We start from the raw sequence: 15354 nt of genomic DNA, 5'->3' as shown, positions 1-15354 counted from the left end.
AAATGCTTTTTGCCTTTTTTTGCAAAAGCAGAAATTCTCTTTGGATTTCTTTCTGTTAGCAAAAACAGGTACAAGCATACCTTGTTTTATTGTACTTCGTTTTGCTGCACTTCACAATAGTGCATTTTTCACAAATTGAAGGTTTGTGGCAATCCTGTTTCAAGCAAGCCTATTAGCGCCATTTTCCAATAGCGTTAATTTTTAATTAAGGTAGGTACATTTTTTTAAGACATACTGTTATTGCGCACTTAATAGATACAGTATGTGTAAATATAACTTAAGTACTGGGAAACCAGAAATTCATGTGAATTGCTTTATTGCAATATTTGCTTAATTGTGGTGGTTTGGAACCGAACCCACAGGATCTTGGAGGTATGTCTGTACTAATGTAGATCTTTCATAAAAGCGAAGTGGTGTAAAGCGAACTTTGGAAAAGCACGGGGTACCTTTAGTGGGTAAAAACATGTCCTTTTTAAGAAATAAGATGAGTCAGTTTTGCTTCATTAATCTCTCTGGGGATCTTAGGGTTTATTTTACTAAATTTAGTGTCTAGGAATTACTTTTTCATACTTCAGGAGTTCTTTAGATCTGGGAAGAGTCAACTGTTTATTTTCTCTGTTGTCTTTGTTATTATAATACATAGCAGTATACACCAAAGGGATTTTAAAGGTTTTTAAGACTATGAACACTGTTTAAAAAAGCCTTACAATTAATAATTATAATAATTGTAAAATTCTTTATGAACTCTCAGGTTGACTTAAGGCCAAAAAAAGACCATGTTTTGAAACTCCACTCTGTAGTTTATTCATGTGCATCAAAGATCACTGAAAAGAAGTGTATATTTATTCATTTATTTAAGTAATTGCTGTGCACTGTGTGCCAAGCTAGGTGCCAGGCCCTGGGTATGGAGGAGGGAGTCAAGTACTTATTCTTGTCTTCATGAGCAATACAAGTGATAGTTGGAGATTTTTGGTTTCAAAGCATCACTTTTAATGGTATCTTAATTTCATATACTAAAGTAAGCATTGTATTATTGTATTGTAGTGCATAGAAAAATATCCCTGTGATTAATGAGGTAGTTCTTACCATTTTTGTGATTTTGAGAGTGGTAGCTTTTAAAAATCATGTATTTGTGGAGCATCTGCTCATGCAAGTCTGGAGATAATGTTTTTTAAATGTGAAGGTCTTCAGAACAAAATTTGCCTCCTAGGAAACTGCAAGATAGGCTTCTTCTGTTGAATCTTTACCTTGAATAATAAACTGGGAGTATTCTTAATACTGAATCTTTTTGTCATTTGGTAAAAACTGAGTAAGTTTTAATACTAGAAAAGTTAGGTTTGTAATTAAGACTTGACTGTGGGTACTTATTAAAAGTATAGAGCACATTAGGATAGTGTCACATGATTAGAGAATTCAAAATGTCTAGCTCCATTAGACAAGCAAGACACACTGTAGGCAAACCAGTCTCTTTATGTGGTGCTACTAGTTTTGCCATTGGTCTATAGAATTTTCCTATAGAAATAAAGAATATAATCATATTTTGTCATTGAAATCTTCATGATAGCTTTGAGTGTTCATGAGAATCTCAAAAACCTTTAAGAAAGGATTTAGATTGCAAAACTTTTGAACTCTTGATGCTTTTAGTAGAGCAGTAGTAGCATTAGAATATGGTTGATTTGGGCCAAATGTAGATGCCAGAATACATCTTCATGTAATTTAGGCACAAAGGTTTGTGGTACATTCTCTTGATTTAAAGTGTCCAGATAAGGTTTTGTAATTTAAAATTAAATCTATCTGGGCAGCAACCCATTTTCATGATCCCCACAAAACTCTTTTCCTATTATTTACTGTAACCAGTAGACTTGCATCTATGTTTTCTTTGTAACCATCCACTTACCATAAGGGTTGTTGTGAAATAGTACCAGTTTACTATGTCTTTTTATAGTCAATGTTGAGTGCAAGTCTGTTTGTAATGTGTCATTTTTTTTTCTATAAAAAAGGGAGGGGTAAATTTTCTGTTTGTGTATTGCTACCTTTAAAATACAGGAGAATACAGGAATTCCCTGGTGGTCTAGTGGTTAGGACTCTGCGCTTCCACTGCAGGGGGCATGGGTTCAATCCCTGGTCGGGGAGCTAAGATCCTGCATGCCACGCGGCACAGCCAAAAAAATTTTTCCTTTTAAAATAAAGTATAGGAGAATATAGTGTAATTGCTGTTTACAGTGGTTAAGTGACAAGGAAGAAGAAATCATTAATGTTGTCGAACCTCTTCTCCAGCTGCTCCAAAATTCTGGCTACAGTCATAGTTTCTACTTGGGCAATCTTTGTTTTTTCGTCTGGGGTACTTTAAACATTACTCATCTGAGAGCAGCAGGTATAGCTTTGAATCCCAGCTCTGCTGTTGGGCAGGTCAATCTCTCTCAGTATGCGCTTCCTCCTCTGTAAAGTGGAGCTAATGGTACCTACCTCACAGGGTTGTTGTGAGGGTCCCAGAAGTACACAGAAGAAGGCACTTCTCATGTTGTAGGCATGAAGTAAATGTTGCTTAAGTCATATATGTGCTAGGAAAGATGCAAAAAGCATGGAGGGTGTAAAGAAAGTAACACATTTAAGTTAATTTGGTTTAAGAGGAAGTTGGAATTGATTAGGAAAGATATTATAAAGGGTTCATTTAAGAGGAGATGACTAGATCAAGAATTGGGATGGGTTGTCATTATCCTATTTCAGTAGTGATTCTTAGGTTTAGATGTGTCATTGATAAAATTAATTGTATTGTAAGCCACATTAAATAAATAACATTATATTGAAATGGAACTATGACTTATTTTTTAAAGCTTTATTTATATAAGTCCTCATACTTTATTTCCACTGTCATCTCAGAATCACAGCATTACCTTAAGGCAATAATTCACTCCCACCATTCCCCATGCACTGTCCCCAAAGTTCTGTTCCTTTTTTTGGTTGCTTGCTTGTTTGGTTTTTGAATAGATAATACGTTTGAATCTTTCCTGAGAATCACTAGCTGTTTTTTTTTGAGTTCTAGTTAGGTAGATTCATATTTGGTGAATATAAGATATACTAAGTTATTCTATAGATGCAGCAGAATTTTCTTCCCGTTGCTACTTTTTACTAGGTTTATAATATCTTGAAAGGATATAACGGCCAGAAAAATGATAGATCTCTGCAGTGTGAGTTATTTGGGCATTTTAAATAGACATTTTAAGTTAGATCAAAATCACATACTCCATTTCTAGCAGTGCAGTCACATTATAAGTTCTTATTCTGTTTTTCTTCAGTCTTTGATTTTCTCCTTATATAGTTGCCTTTTCTAAAAATGAGTAGTAAAAGAAAAATCATTCTTCAAGCACGGTTAAGGTTGAGAAACCTTCACTCTGCCACATTACTTTGATTTTGTGTTTGGTATGAAGGCTGAAGATGAGAATTAAAGACCAGAAACTGAGAACTTTGTGGTCCCACACACCCCAACATCACATTGGTCCCACAGAGCACAGACAGGCAGTGTTGCTGCAGATACCTGGTTAACCGACATTCTCTCTCTGGGAAACACTGATGACACAACTTAGTGTGGTTGACTGGCAAAGAAATGTATAAACTGCGGTCATACGTCTACACGAATGTGTTCAGAATACAACCAAGAGACTGAAGCCCACTATCAGTATGTATCTTTTAAGAAGTGTTCTCACTAGTTCAAATGGGTTTACGTTGATTTTTCCACATCGTGTCCTGTCACCGGAAAGATGACAGATGATGAGTACAAATGCAGGCTGACTTCATAACAATTACTGACCTATATGTGGATATCACTTGCAACCTTGGCTTTATTAGCAGCACCATTTCCTAACCAACCAAGCCGAAGACCACATGCAACATTTTAAGATGCATTTTTTTCATCAGTCATGCATGACGACAAGTATATTCTGTGTATCACGTGGAAGTGAGATTTGGAGAGAATTGTAATGTCTGGATTCACACATTCCTACCATGTGCCATATGGAAGGCTGAGATCTATTATGATGCATCAGTGTTGGGGGAATGGAGGGGTGGAAAGGTAAGGAAAGAATTGGGTAGGATTAATGTTGAAGATGTTTTCTTGAGAATTTTCTGCCTTTTACAAGGGTAATAAACATTCATAAAAAGTTCAAACACTTAGAAGAAACAAGTCAGTGTCTTGCCCGCCCTGTTTCCAATCTCACATTCAGAGGTCATCACTATTCCATTAATAGTTTGGTGTGAATGTTTCTACAACTCTTACGCATATACAAAAAGAAACGGGATTATACTACATATATTCTTCTGCTGTTTGCTTTTCTCACAACACAGTATATCATGATCATTCTTCCGTGTCATTACTATTCCAGTCTTTTTAAAGTAACTGCTCTATAACATTACATAGCATGTATCTACCATAGCTTATTTTACCATTCTCAATGACAGACATTTAGGATTTGCAAGAAGTTTTACAAAGACAAAGTTGTTCACTAAGCTTCATTGTACCTTTATATTTGTTCCCACTTAAGTAAATTTTCCTTTAGGATAGAATCCTAGCAGTAAACTTGATGGATCAGAGCATGACCATTCAAACTTTTGGAAGATACTTCTGAGTTGTCCTCACCATCCTGGAGTCATTAACAATAAACTTTAAGAATGTTGTGATCCAGCCAGAAATTCTAGAGATACCATAGTCTTAACATTTGAGGAAATTTCCATTTAGAAATGTAAGCTTATTTTTTAAAATTTATAAATAACATGCACATATGGTAAAATATTTTCTCCAGCACCGTAGAGGGATGGAATGTGGATAATCCTTTTAAGCTAATTTGTTTATTTCCTGTGGTTACCATCAGAATTTAAAATATTTCTTGGTATATCTACCTGACACAGTGTCTGTTTACTACCTATCATGAAAGGTGAAGAATTTCAAGTAATTACACCACCAGCCTTGCCTTCTACCTTCTGGGCTTTGTTATGAATTGTAGTTGTTTTGATAGTTTCCCATATAGCTTTAAATGTTCTTAGTTCTTTACTTTTGGGGGCCACCAACTTTAGGCAATGTTCCTTGACTCACCATTACGTTACCTAAGGAAATCTATACCCCTCAATATCTTTTCTACTTTTCTCCCTTTTATCTCTCCAAGGATTTTTAACCAAGGTTTCAGTTCTAAAAAAAAAATGAAACCAATAAGTAGAATTTTGAATATGAATGAGCCTGTTGACCTCAGAAACAAGTAGTATAAGCAGGTTTATAATAAACTCTGTGGCAGTTAAAAGTTGTCCTACTTGAAGATTATCAAGATCAAGTGAGACTGTTTTCTTAAATCGATTGTCCTATAAACTGTTGAAAGTAATGCCATAATTAAGTTTGCTTTAGTTTTTCTTATAATTTGTAATTACTTTCCCTTCTTTCTTAATGGCACTAAAAGCCTTTATTGTAGCAAGTTTTTAAGTTTTAATTTTGCAATTATAGTAAATGCATTTTATTTTTATTTTTGAAGATATTCTTCACCTGGTTCTCTGACTTCCTGCTCTAATTTGGACTGATTGTCTTCTGTGCCTGTGACCGCAGTCATACTGGGATTTCTTTGCCTTCCCCTGTTAAGTCCACTCTGTTTTGTTTTTCAATTTAGTTAAAAATATACTTCCCCCCTCCCCCCCTCCCGAAACAGTGCTTGAGAGGTAAATTTCAAAATTCTGATGTCTGGAGAGGTCTATAATTTGCCATCATACTTGACTCATAGTTTGTGTTTCAAATTCTAGGTGTGAAATTCTTTTCCCTCAGGATTTTGAAGGCTTCCACTATCTTCTGTCAGTTCTGCTGATGAGAAGTCATATGCTATTCCAGTTCTCATTATTTTGTAGGTACCCTAGTTTTCCCTTCTGAATGTTTTTTAAACGATTTCTTTTTTTCTGTGGACTTATTTTATTTATTATTATTTTTACTGTGAGTATAGGCATAAGATTTTAAACTTCATCTTCATTGGCTCACTTTGATCTACAATCTCAAATCTTTATTCTAGTCAAAGGGTTTTTCTTTGATTATCATTTCGTACTGTCTCTGCTTGTATTATGGAACTTGATATATGAATGTTGGACCTCTTGGAGGTATCTACCGTGTATTACCTCTTTCATATTTTCTGTTTCCATCTTTTGCTCCAAGTATTGGGAGATTTCTTCTATTTTATCTTCCAGAATATGATCTTCAGTCATGCCCAATCTGTTATTCAGCCCTTCTGATGAAATTTTTATTTTATCCACTGCCGTGTTTAATTTCCAGGACCCCCTAGTGGTTCTCTGGTCTTTTCACTTTTCATGGTGGCCTGTTCTGTTGTTTGTTTTTTTGAAATGCACATACCCTTTAAAACTTTTAGCATAGTAATCGAGGTGTGTGTGTATGAGTGTATATGTGTGTTTAGTCTGGTTGAGTCTGTTCCTGTTTGTTTTCCCTAGAACCACTTAATCTGTTTCTTTTTCCTGGTCTTTCTCTTTCCTCCTGTTTGATTTTTCTCAAATGTCCAGTGATCCTTGGCCAAATATTTGAATGAAGTTTTGTGTTGGTTAGTATAAGTAGCTGTTTTTCATTTCTTTTGCAGTTGAGTAAGTCCACTGGCCCAAAGGACTCTCTGCTCAATAATAGACCTCGCTGTGGACTCTGTGTGCGTGTGTGTATGTGTGTGCACGTGTGTAGTGAGCTGTGTGGGGAAGGACAGTCTTGGAGTAAACGGGCACCTGCCACAATTGCCAAAGTAAGAAAGTAAGTGTGTTGTATTCTGAGATGCAGTGCTCAGTTTATTTCACCCTTGGGTGGATGGAACTACCCTCCTTTCTCCCCTTCCCCCTCTCCTTTCCTCCTCCTCTCCTGTCTCATCTCCCCTCCTCTTTCCTTCTTTCTCTCCTCTCCCTTCTCCTTTCCTTCCTCCAGGGTCATAGTATGGCATTGGCACAAGCTTTGTGCTGCTTTTCCCTCCAGCCTTAAGTCCTGTTTGGGGATTTCTTCCCAGACTTACTATTGCTTTGTTTTAGAAAGCCGTTGTCTGGCTTTAGCTGAGTGCAGCTGTTCTATATAAATGGGAAGACAGGAGGAGGGGCCTGGACAAGTTGCTCTGTGGAGAGTTCTGTAATTACCCTCATTACAGCATCACAGCCTTTGTCACTGAGCTGTCCTGGAGCCTAGAGTCTTTTTAAGGCCCCAACAGCCCTTTGTGTATTTTGTGTTTTATTTCTGTGCTATGGTTTATTCATCACTGAGCCCATCTATTTTTGGAGAATTGCCCACATTTAGGTTGAAGTTTTTTGAAATTTTCATAACGTTTGTGGTCAGCGACAGTCGTGGGAAATAAGTGCATCCACTGTAAATCTTTCAAAGTAATTTAGGAAGGGGCTTGCATACATAATTTAACTTAGTAGTAAAATCATGATTTATTCCAAGACTCAATTCCTTCTTCACATTAGTGACCTTGAGACAGTTTCCCTTACATCTCTCCTGGTATTCTTCCTACTTCTGTCATTTCTCCATTTCTTAAGAAATATTATACATTTAAAATTTTAATCATGTATTTCTAGTTTAAGGTAATCCATGGCATTTAGGGGAATTTAGAGTAAGTGATCAATTAAAATAACTGAAAGACACTTGAGTTAAACCTAGTATTTTTCCCATAGGTTTCTTTTTTCCTAGAAATGTGTTAATAAAAATAGAAAAAAATGTAGAGAGAATTTTCAAATATTTACTTAATAAATATTTTTAAAAAGTGATTGGTTTTATCTCAGTATTGGAGACTGCCATTTAGTCTAACGGAATTAACAGTATTATCTGTCATCAGAAGTATTACCTGTTTTTCTTAGTTACTTAAAACACAGTCAAAATAATATAATAAAGGCAGTGATGGCCCCCATTGTAGGTTTTCCAGTTCTCAGAGAGAAATGGCGTTAGATCAAATCTAATACTTAGGTTGGATGTTGGTAATTAGAACTCTGTTCTTTTTATCTTGGGTCACTTGAAGACTGAAATTTAGCGAAGTCTTAAGAAGTCTCACTTGGGAAGTACTTTCAAATCGAGCCATTTTCTGCTATCCCATACTCTGTTCACGGTAATGACAGCTCTTGCTCTTAGCTCTACATGGAAATCGCTGTCCTTATGGTGAGCTTTTTCAGGGCAGAGATTGGATCAAAACAAGAGTTCTTAAAATTTGACTATTCAAAATGTGTGCTAGGCATGATGATAAGTGCTTCATACATTTCATTTAATTCCTGAAACAATCCAAAGATTGAGTAGTCCATTTTACACATGGAAATATAAAGGCTTAGCAAGGGTTAAGTAAATTATATAAGATGGTAAATGACATTTGAGGTTTAAACAGATCAAGTTCACTTCAAATCTTTTTACTAATAACCATTGTATAGCACATGAACACTAAACATAGTACCTACATGAATTAAATTATATTTAACATATCCTTTCCTTGATTCCAAATAAAACTGTTCTGACACTGTACCTGTGCGCCTGTTGGACAAAGCTCACTTTGTCTCGTGGTTATTTCTTCCAGAGGGAGGGAGTATATGGTAGATTGTAGGTGGAGATGAGAATTTTTGTGATTCACGACGCTGCTCAGAGAGGAGGGCAAACTAAAACACTGATCTGTTTTTCCTAAGAACACAATTTTGGTTTTTTGGTTTTTTCCTCTGGGCTTTTCATCATATATTCATTCATTCATTCAACAAAGTACAAGAAGATGGCAGATTTTAAAACACCTCCACGAGGGAATAATGGTATTCTTTATAATATGTTAAGTTTAATTTGAGCTGGTTTGGATTTTCACATTTCCTAATCAGTATTACTTGGTTTCCACATTTCTAGAACGGTCAAACATTTTTTTTCTTTCTGAGATTTATGGGCAGAATTTTGAAAATTTATTATACGTCTTCATTTCATTTATAATGAGGCTTTGGCTGGATTCAGAATTCTAGATTCAAAGTTTCTCCCCCACGTTAGCACTATCAAGATTTTGTTCCTCTGTCTTCTTGCTGCCAGTGTTTTGATGAGTATTATGGTGGTTGTGGAATGGCCCTCAGTTGGGTTTTAGCTGATATTTTTCTCATGATTGGTTTTGGTTTTATGGGATTTGGGGAGGTAGACCACAGAGGTGAAGTGCCATTTTTATCACATCAGAGCAAGAGGGTGTATGCTATCAACATGACTTGATGTTGACTTTGGTCAACAGGTTGAAGCAGTGTTTGTCAGAGTTCTCCAGTGTAAGGCTACTCTTTCTCCCCCTCTCCATACAGTTCTCTTTGAAAGGAAGTCGTGAAGCACAGCCCACACCAGAGGGGTTGGGAATTACGCTCCACATCCTTGAGGGTGAACCTAAGTTATTTGGAATTTTCACGTATGAGAAATTCAGCTCTTCTCCCCCTCTTATTTATTTATATCAGTATGGGCTAATGAATATTTTATTGGAATATGTTTTCACTATGATGGAAACTAGATAATAGGACCAGCTCCCAGTTGAGGTTTTCTCCATTATCTTATTTCTGCTTTGAAACAGAAATGAAGATAATTATCAAGATCCAGTTGGAGTGTAATGCCATATCAGAATATTCATTTGTAGGAAAAGTTTCAGTTATAGGTAGAAATCACACAATGTGCTGGGAATCATGTGATATATACTTAACCCCAGCAGTGTTTAGGGGTTCACATAACCCTTTTGTTCTGGTACAGGTAAATTTCTGTAATCTTGCCATTGTTACCTTCCTTTCTTCCAAGAGGTGAATAGTAGCAGATGGAGAGGATTATATAGGGAACCACATTTACCAAAAGTGTGCAGATATACCCAAGAATAGTAAGGCAAAACTCAGAGGTTCAAAGTACAGTTGATGCTGTGCATGCCATGATTGCCATGGGGTTAATTAATTCTACTTTGACCAAGATTATGTGTTGCTTTTATGTATCTAAACTTCAATGTAAAAAAACAGTCTCCTTAAGATGGCCAACTGGGTGAACCATATTTTTTACCTTGTTTTCAGAAGGAAGGCTTACTCTAGAAGTACCCTAAAGTATCATTATAAATGGTTTTGCTTTTTCTTTATTAGGAGTTTCAATCATGAATTCTGTTCATTCTTGGCCAAGGTACCTGCTGGCACTAATAACTTTATTATTAATGTCGCATAGGTACTGCACTTTCTGGTAGTCCTGCTCATTGTTTTTTTTTGCGGTACGCGGGCCTCTCACTGCTGTGGCCTCTCCCGTTGCGGAGCACAGGCTCCGGACGCGCAGGCTCAGCGGCCATGGCTCACGGGCCCAGCTGCTCCGCAGCATGTGGGATCTTCCCGGACCGGGGCACGAACCCGTGTCCCCTGCATCGGCAGGCGGACTCCCAACCACTGCGCCACCAGGGAAGCCCCCTGCTCATTCTTTTAAAGGATTTTTTGGATTTACATTTTCTTTCTGATTTTTCAAGCAATGGCTATATGCTTTTCTTCTTGATCCTTTAAAAGAATATTGTGTCATCTGTATATTACTATTGAATTATGAATGTGTGCAGAAATGTTTACTAGAGAACTTTGACTAATTACGCACATGCTCACACACACACACACACACACATGCACACACACGCACACACCAGTGTACCCTTTCTTACAAAGGACTTTGTGACTGGTTTCTGCGTTGCGTGGGACCCCAGGTATCTCCCATCCCAGACAAATGGCTGAAGTGCTTTGATATATGATTGTTAACATCCAGCAGTTGGGGGAGTACAACAACAATGAGGCTGAAAGAATATTTGGTTGTTGCATTCCTTTGCTTTAATCTGCTTTGATAAATATTCTCCAAAATAGCCTTGTACTTTTTTGAATACTTTAAATTTTTAATTGGACTCAGAAATTATATACTTAGTCATATATTCATAATTTTTTTCACTTTATGCCAGAAGTAGTTACATGGCATTAATCTTATGAGATGTGTGTTTAATTTCAATTTTTAACCTACTTGACAATTTCATTTAGGTCAGCCTTTGTCAGTACCATGTAAATACATGGTACAAATAAATAGAAACCATTTTACTTGCATACGCAAATTAAATATATAAGTTAAGTAGAAGATGGGCAAATTTATGATGTGCCTACCCCCTGTGCCATTTGAGTTTGTTTTTGTTTGTATACTGGATGCTTTTCTGACACCATATGTTTAACTGTTTTTTATAACACTTTTCTGTGTTACCACTCAGCTCTGTCAAATCCTTACATTTTGCCATACTTATTTCTGAATTTTAAAAAGAAGTACACATTACACACATTGCAGATATGGTTAAAGGTCCCTTTAGTTGCTCCTCTCCTGCTCCAGAGGTGTCTGCTGACCTGAATTTAGGTTCATCATTGCCAGACCACATCCTAAGCTAGCATTTCAAAATTTCACAGATTGGTCTTTTGAGGGACTTGGAAGTATTCTGAGAAAAAAAGGCTTGCGGTCAAATTTTCACCTACAGATTTGTAATACATATTGAAAGCACTGAAGGCTCTCAGACATGAAAAGAAACTTGTCAATTTTTAAAATTCAGCATTGCCCAGCTATTTGACCGGAGAAACCCTTCCCCCATGATTCTGTGCACTGTTGTTGCTTGGAATATGCTTTGTGTAAACACTGCCTAGAGGTGTACTCTTTCCAAAATTTATTTTCCATTTAATTTTATAGTTTTTTACTAATGTAACTTTCTAGATTTAAATGACAAAGATAGTAATTACTTCCAGTTGATGTTCAGTGTTCGATCAAATTTAAAATCATTCTGCAAAAAAGGAAGGTAAAAATGTTAATAAATTGCATATTCATTGACCAACATACAAGTTGCTTATGCTCCTTAATTTTTTAAATTCTTGATTCCGCTGACCTACTGAAGTGTTTGGCTATGGACCATGGCTACACATACCCTTTGCCTTGAACTGATCTGTTACATTTTATGTTCTTGTGGCTGGAAGTAGCTTGAGTTTGTTAATGTTTGACACACTTTCTTGAATAACAGTTCTTCAGCTGTTAATGTTGTACAAGGTGGCGCTTAAATTTTGTTTGCTTTTTTTCCTTCCTGTATTAGAAAATCTTGGTGCTTTTTGTAAGCTATGTATAAAAGAAATTTTCCTTAAGATTTGTTCATATAATGGTCTGATCCAGGAAAAATAAAATGGGAAAATGGACACTATTTCTGACCTTCAAATAAAACTCTGTATCTTGATTTTCAGACTGTTCACCGAGCCTTGGGGGCATATGCATTGTCTTAAGGCAGGGCTGTTTACCTGTGTGGGATGATAGGTCCCTTAGGATCTGGTGAGGCTGTGGAGGAGAGATGAGGTTCTTGAAAAATGCACAGGGGCACAAAGTCTACATACAATTTCACAGAGGCCAGGGAACCTCCTCGGATAAGGGAAGAGTACAAAAACAGACCTTGTTCCCTTGTTGGCTCCTAGCGTTCACTGCACTACACTTTACGATTCTGAGATTGGAAATTATTAATCAACAGGAAGACTCCACTTTCTACAAAAGTAAGTCTAGAGCTGTTTGCCAAACAGCTAAGGACCTAACCATCTATCCTGTTATTCTCAGAATTTTAGGGTTTATTAAGGAGTCTCTGCATTATATTTCTAGGATCTCCTTTAAAAACAACAACACATTAAGCATTTTGTCATTAGGAAAAATATTATTATTTTTTGCATTCTACACCTTCCTATTTCAAGCATAGTCATGTAACATTGTTTTTAAAAGAGGTTTTTTTTCTGTTTTTATTTTGTGGAGAGGGTCTCTAAAACACCTGCATTAATTGTTTGCTGGCTTAATTTCAGTCTATATTCAGAAAACATTTATTCTAAGTATTAACTTTTTTGAAAGTTATTGTACCTGGACTGTGTGATTCCACAGATACTTCCCCAGTGTTCAATTTTATTTCATTTGGTGGTCACATATTTTAGAGGTTGAGCACCCATAATAGGAACCCAATAAATGTTGCTATTGAGCACACTTATTTTGAATTAGTGAACAAGTGAAAGATAGATGAATGTGTGAAAGTATAATCAAGTGGAATAAGTAAAATTACTGTTTACCTCCCCATTTGGTATAAATTCTAATGCACAATTAATGGTTGCTTTCTGCAAATAATTATGAAATAATAAGCTAAACAATTCTGGCATGTCAGACACAGGTTAATCCACAAAGCAATGCCACCAGTGTCTCAGAGATTCTAATTCTGTCACTATTCATTTAGCTAGCACCCTGAGGGAATGTTTAGCTAGCAAAGAAATGATGCAGAACTCATTGCCCTCAAAGCTTAAGCTCTGAGAGTAACCCAGTATGGTTAGATTAATTTGGAATTTCTTTGGGTGGAGTTGGGTCATGGTTGCCACATTTAACAGGACCCTGGTCTTCGAAGTCAATCTGGTTACTTCTCAGATAGTTAAAAAGTAATTCTTTTTTATGTGTTTATCTTTAGATTTTACCCCTAAATTCTTTTCTTGTACACTTCTGAGAGATGGAAAGATGTGTAGAAGTTTGCCTTCTACACCCTCAGTTACATTTGAGCAAGCAAAATTTGATAAGTGAAACAAAACAAAAGGACCTCTTCTGCCACTTCATTTGGATGTTATATTTAGTGAGGTGAAGGGAAGATTGGAACGGGAAGAAGGCAGTCCTGGCCACCTGGCCACTGGCCTAAACCCTTTTAGGCCTCAGTTTTCTCTTGTAAAAATTACAAGGCTGTATAACTTTGTAGGTCTTCACTAGCTCAAGTATCAATTGAAGGTAATTTTTTTTTTGTTGCTATTCATTGTGTAACTGAGATAGGGAATAAAAATAATGTGATTATGGAAATTCAAGGAGACTTTCTTTAAAATGTCTAATTACAGTCTAAATCAGTGTTGTCTAATAGGACTTCTTGAGATGATGGAAATACTCTGTGTTTATGCTGTCCAGTATGCTAGCTGTTAGTCACAGGTGGTTGTTGAGCACTTGAAATGTCGCTAGTGTGACTGAGCGACCTAATTTTTAATCTAAATTAAAACATTTAAATAGCCACAGGTGGCTAATAGCTACTATATTGAACAGTGCAGGTTAAGTTCTTAAATATTTATAAGCATTCAAAGGGAATGTCACGTGTAGATTTATCATGACAGTCTTGTTTTTTATTTGATGATTTTGGCAGTTGGGATATTTTAGAATTTGGCAGTTGTACCCCCAAACCTCAATATTGAAATCTTTCTTTAAGCATAGTTGTAGTTGCAGTATGGCCGAGCTACTTGTTACCTTTCCTGGGGATCCTAGAGTTTTTACTTGGTAACTCTGTGCCCACATCACTGGCTTCTTAAAGCTCTGCCATCCTACTAAGGATTGTATGTGTTTACTACAATCTGCCTTTAGACTCCTGTCAGTCCCCTGCAGGGCTCTACGTTTTCCTGTGTTAGGCTTTATAGTATCTGGAGGAGGTTTGGTGGTGTTGAGAGTTGTTATCTTTGTATTTTTTATGGGCTTGATTCTGAAACGTTTAAATGCCACTTTAGAAAATACTTGGTCTTTCATTGGCAAGAAGTTTTCAGTCCTAAAATCTTGAGCCATTAGAAAGATGTTTTTAGTACTAAAATATCTAGGTCAGTAGGCCAATAAAAAACAGTTGTCACATGAATGAATTTTCCATTAAGTCTGTGTTAATTGCTTTAGCACTGCAGATACTACAGTCTTAAAATTTCCATGTTTGGGGGTAACAAAGAACTTTGAATGATTCTATGCTGAAATTCTGGACCTTTGAAATGATAAAAATTGTTGTAGAGGCGTTCTTTAGGGTTAATGGTTGAAATTGATAAGCCATGTGTTTGGGACTCAGTCGTTTTTCTATGAGATAATAATTTATATAAGATTAAGTTTTTATATATAGCATGCCAGGTCACAAAACCCATATTATCCTTGAAACTTAGTTCAGCCATAGCGAGTCCAAGAGCTTTCAACGAAAACTTTCATTCCCACTGAGGTTCTGAAGCACATCTTCCCGGGACCACAGGCACTGGTTAGTTCTGTATTGACAAACACAGGCGCTAATTGATGTCAGTCAGTCCCTTGAGTTTTGAATAGAGGGAAACCAAAGCCAGTTGACATTAAGTAAAGTAATAAAAGCGCATGTTAAAAACTTCAAGCAGTACAGAAGAGTAAATGACTTCTTCTTATTCCCATACCATTTCTTCTCCCTAAAAAACTATTAACAGCTTAAGTTTTCTTTTTTCCAAATGGGGCTAAATTACACCTTGCTTTTCTGCTTATATTATTTAGAAGTCAGGTTTATTGAGGTGTAAGTTACATATGGTAACATTTACCTTTTT

At 36.4% G+C, this 15354-nt stretch overlaps 1 protein-coding gene across 7 annotated transcripts in view; it reads left to right on the top strand.

Moving 5' to 3' along the window:
- Nucleotides 1–15354, top strand: part of WDR33 (WD repeat domain 33) — a 103324-nt gene that overhangs the window by 62253 nt on the left and 25717 nt on the right. The window contains exon 8 of one of the 7 annotated variants that reach the window (XM_082658622.1): nt 5514–5623. The exons of the other annotated variants lie outside the window; for them this stretch is intronic. Coding sequence (XP_082514748.1) covers nt 5514–5536 — 23 coding nt within the window. The 3' untranslated portion in view covers nt 5537–5623. Of the gene's footprint in view, nt 1–5513; nt 5624–15354 lie in introns of those variants that run through there. 7 annotated transcript variants of the gene reach the window in all.

The sequence above is a fragment of the Grampus griseus genome (assembly GCF_964374135.1).
Source record: "Grampus griseus genome assembly, chromosome: 7".
NCBI lineage: Eukaryota > Metazoa > Chordata > Mammalia > Artiodactyla > Delphinidae > Grampus > Grampus griseus.
The sequence above is the reverse complement of the archived record's forward strand: the minus strand, read 5'-3'. Positions and strand labels throughout refer to the sequence as shown.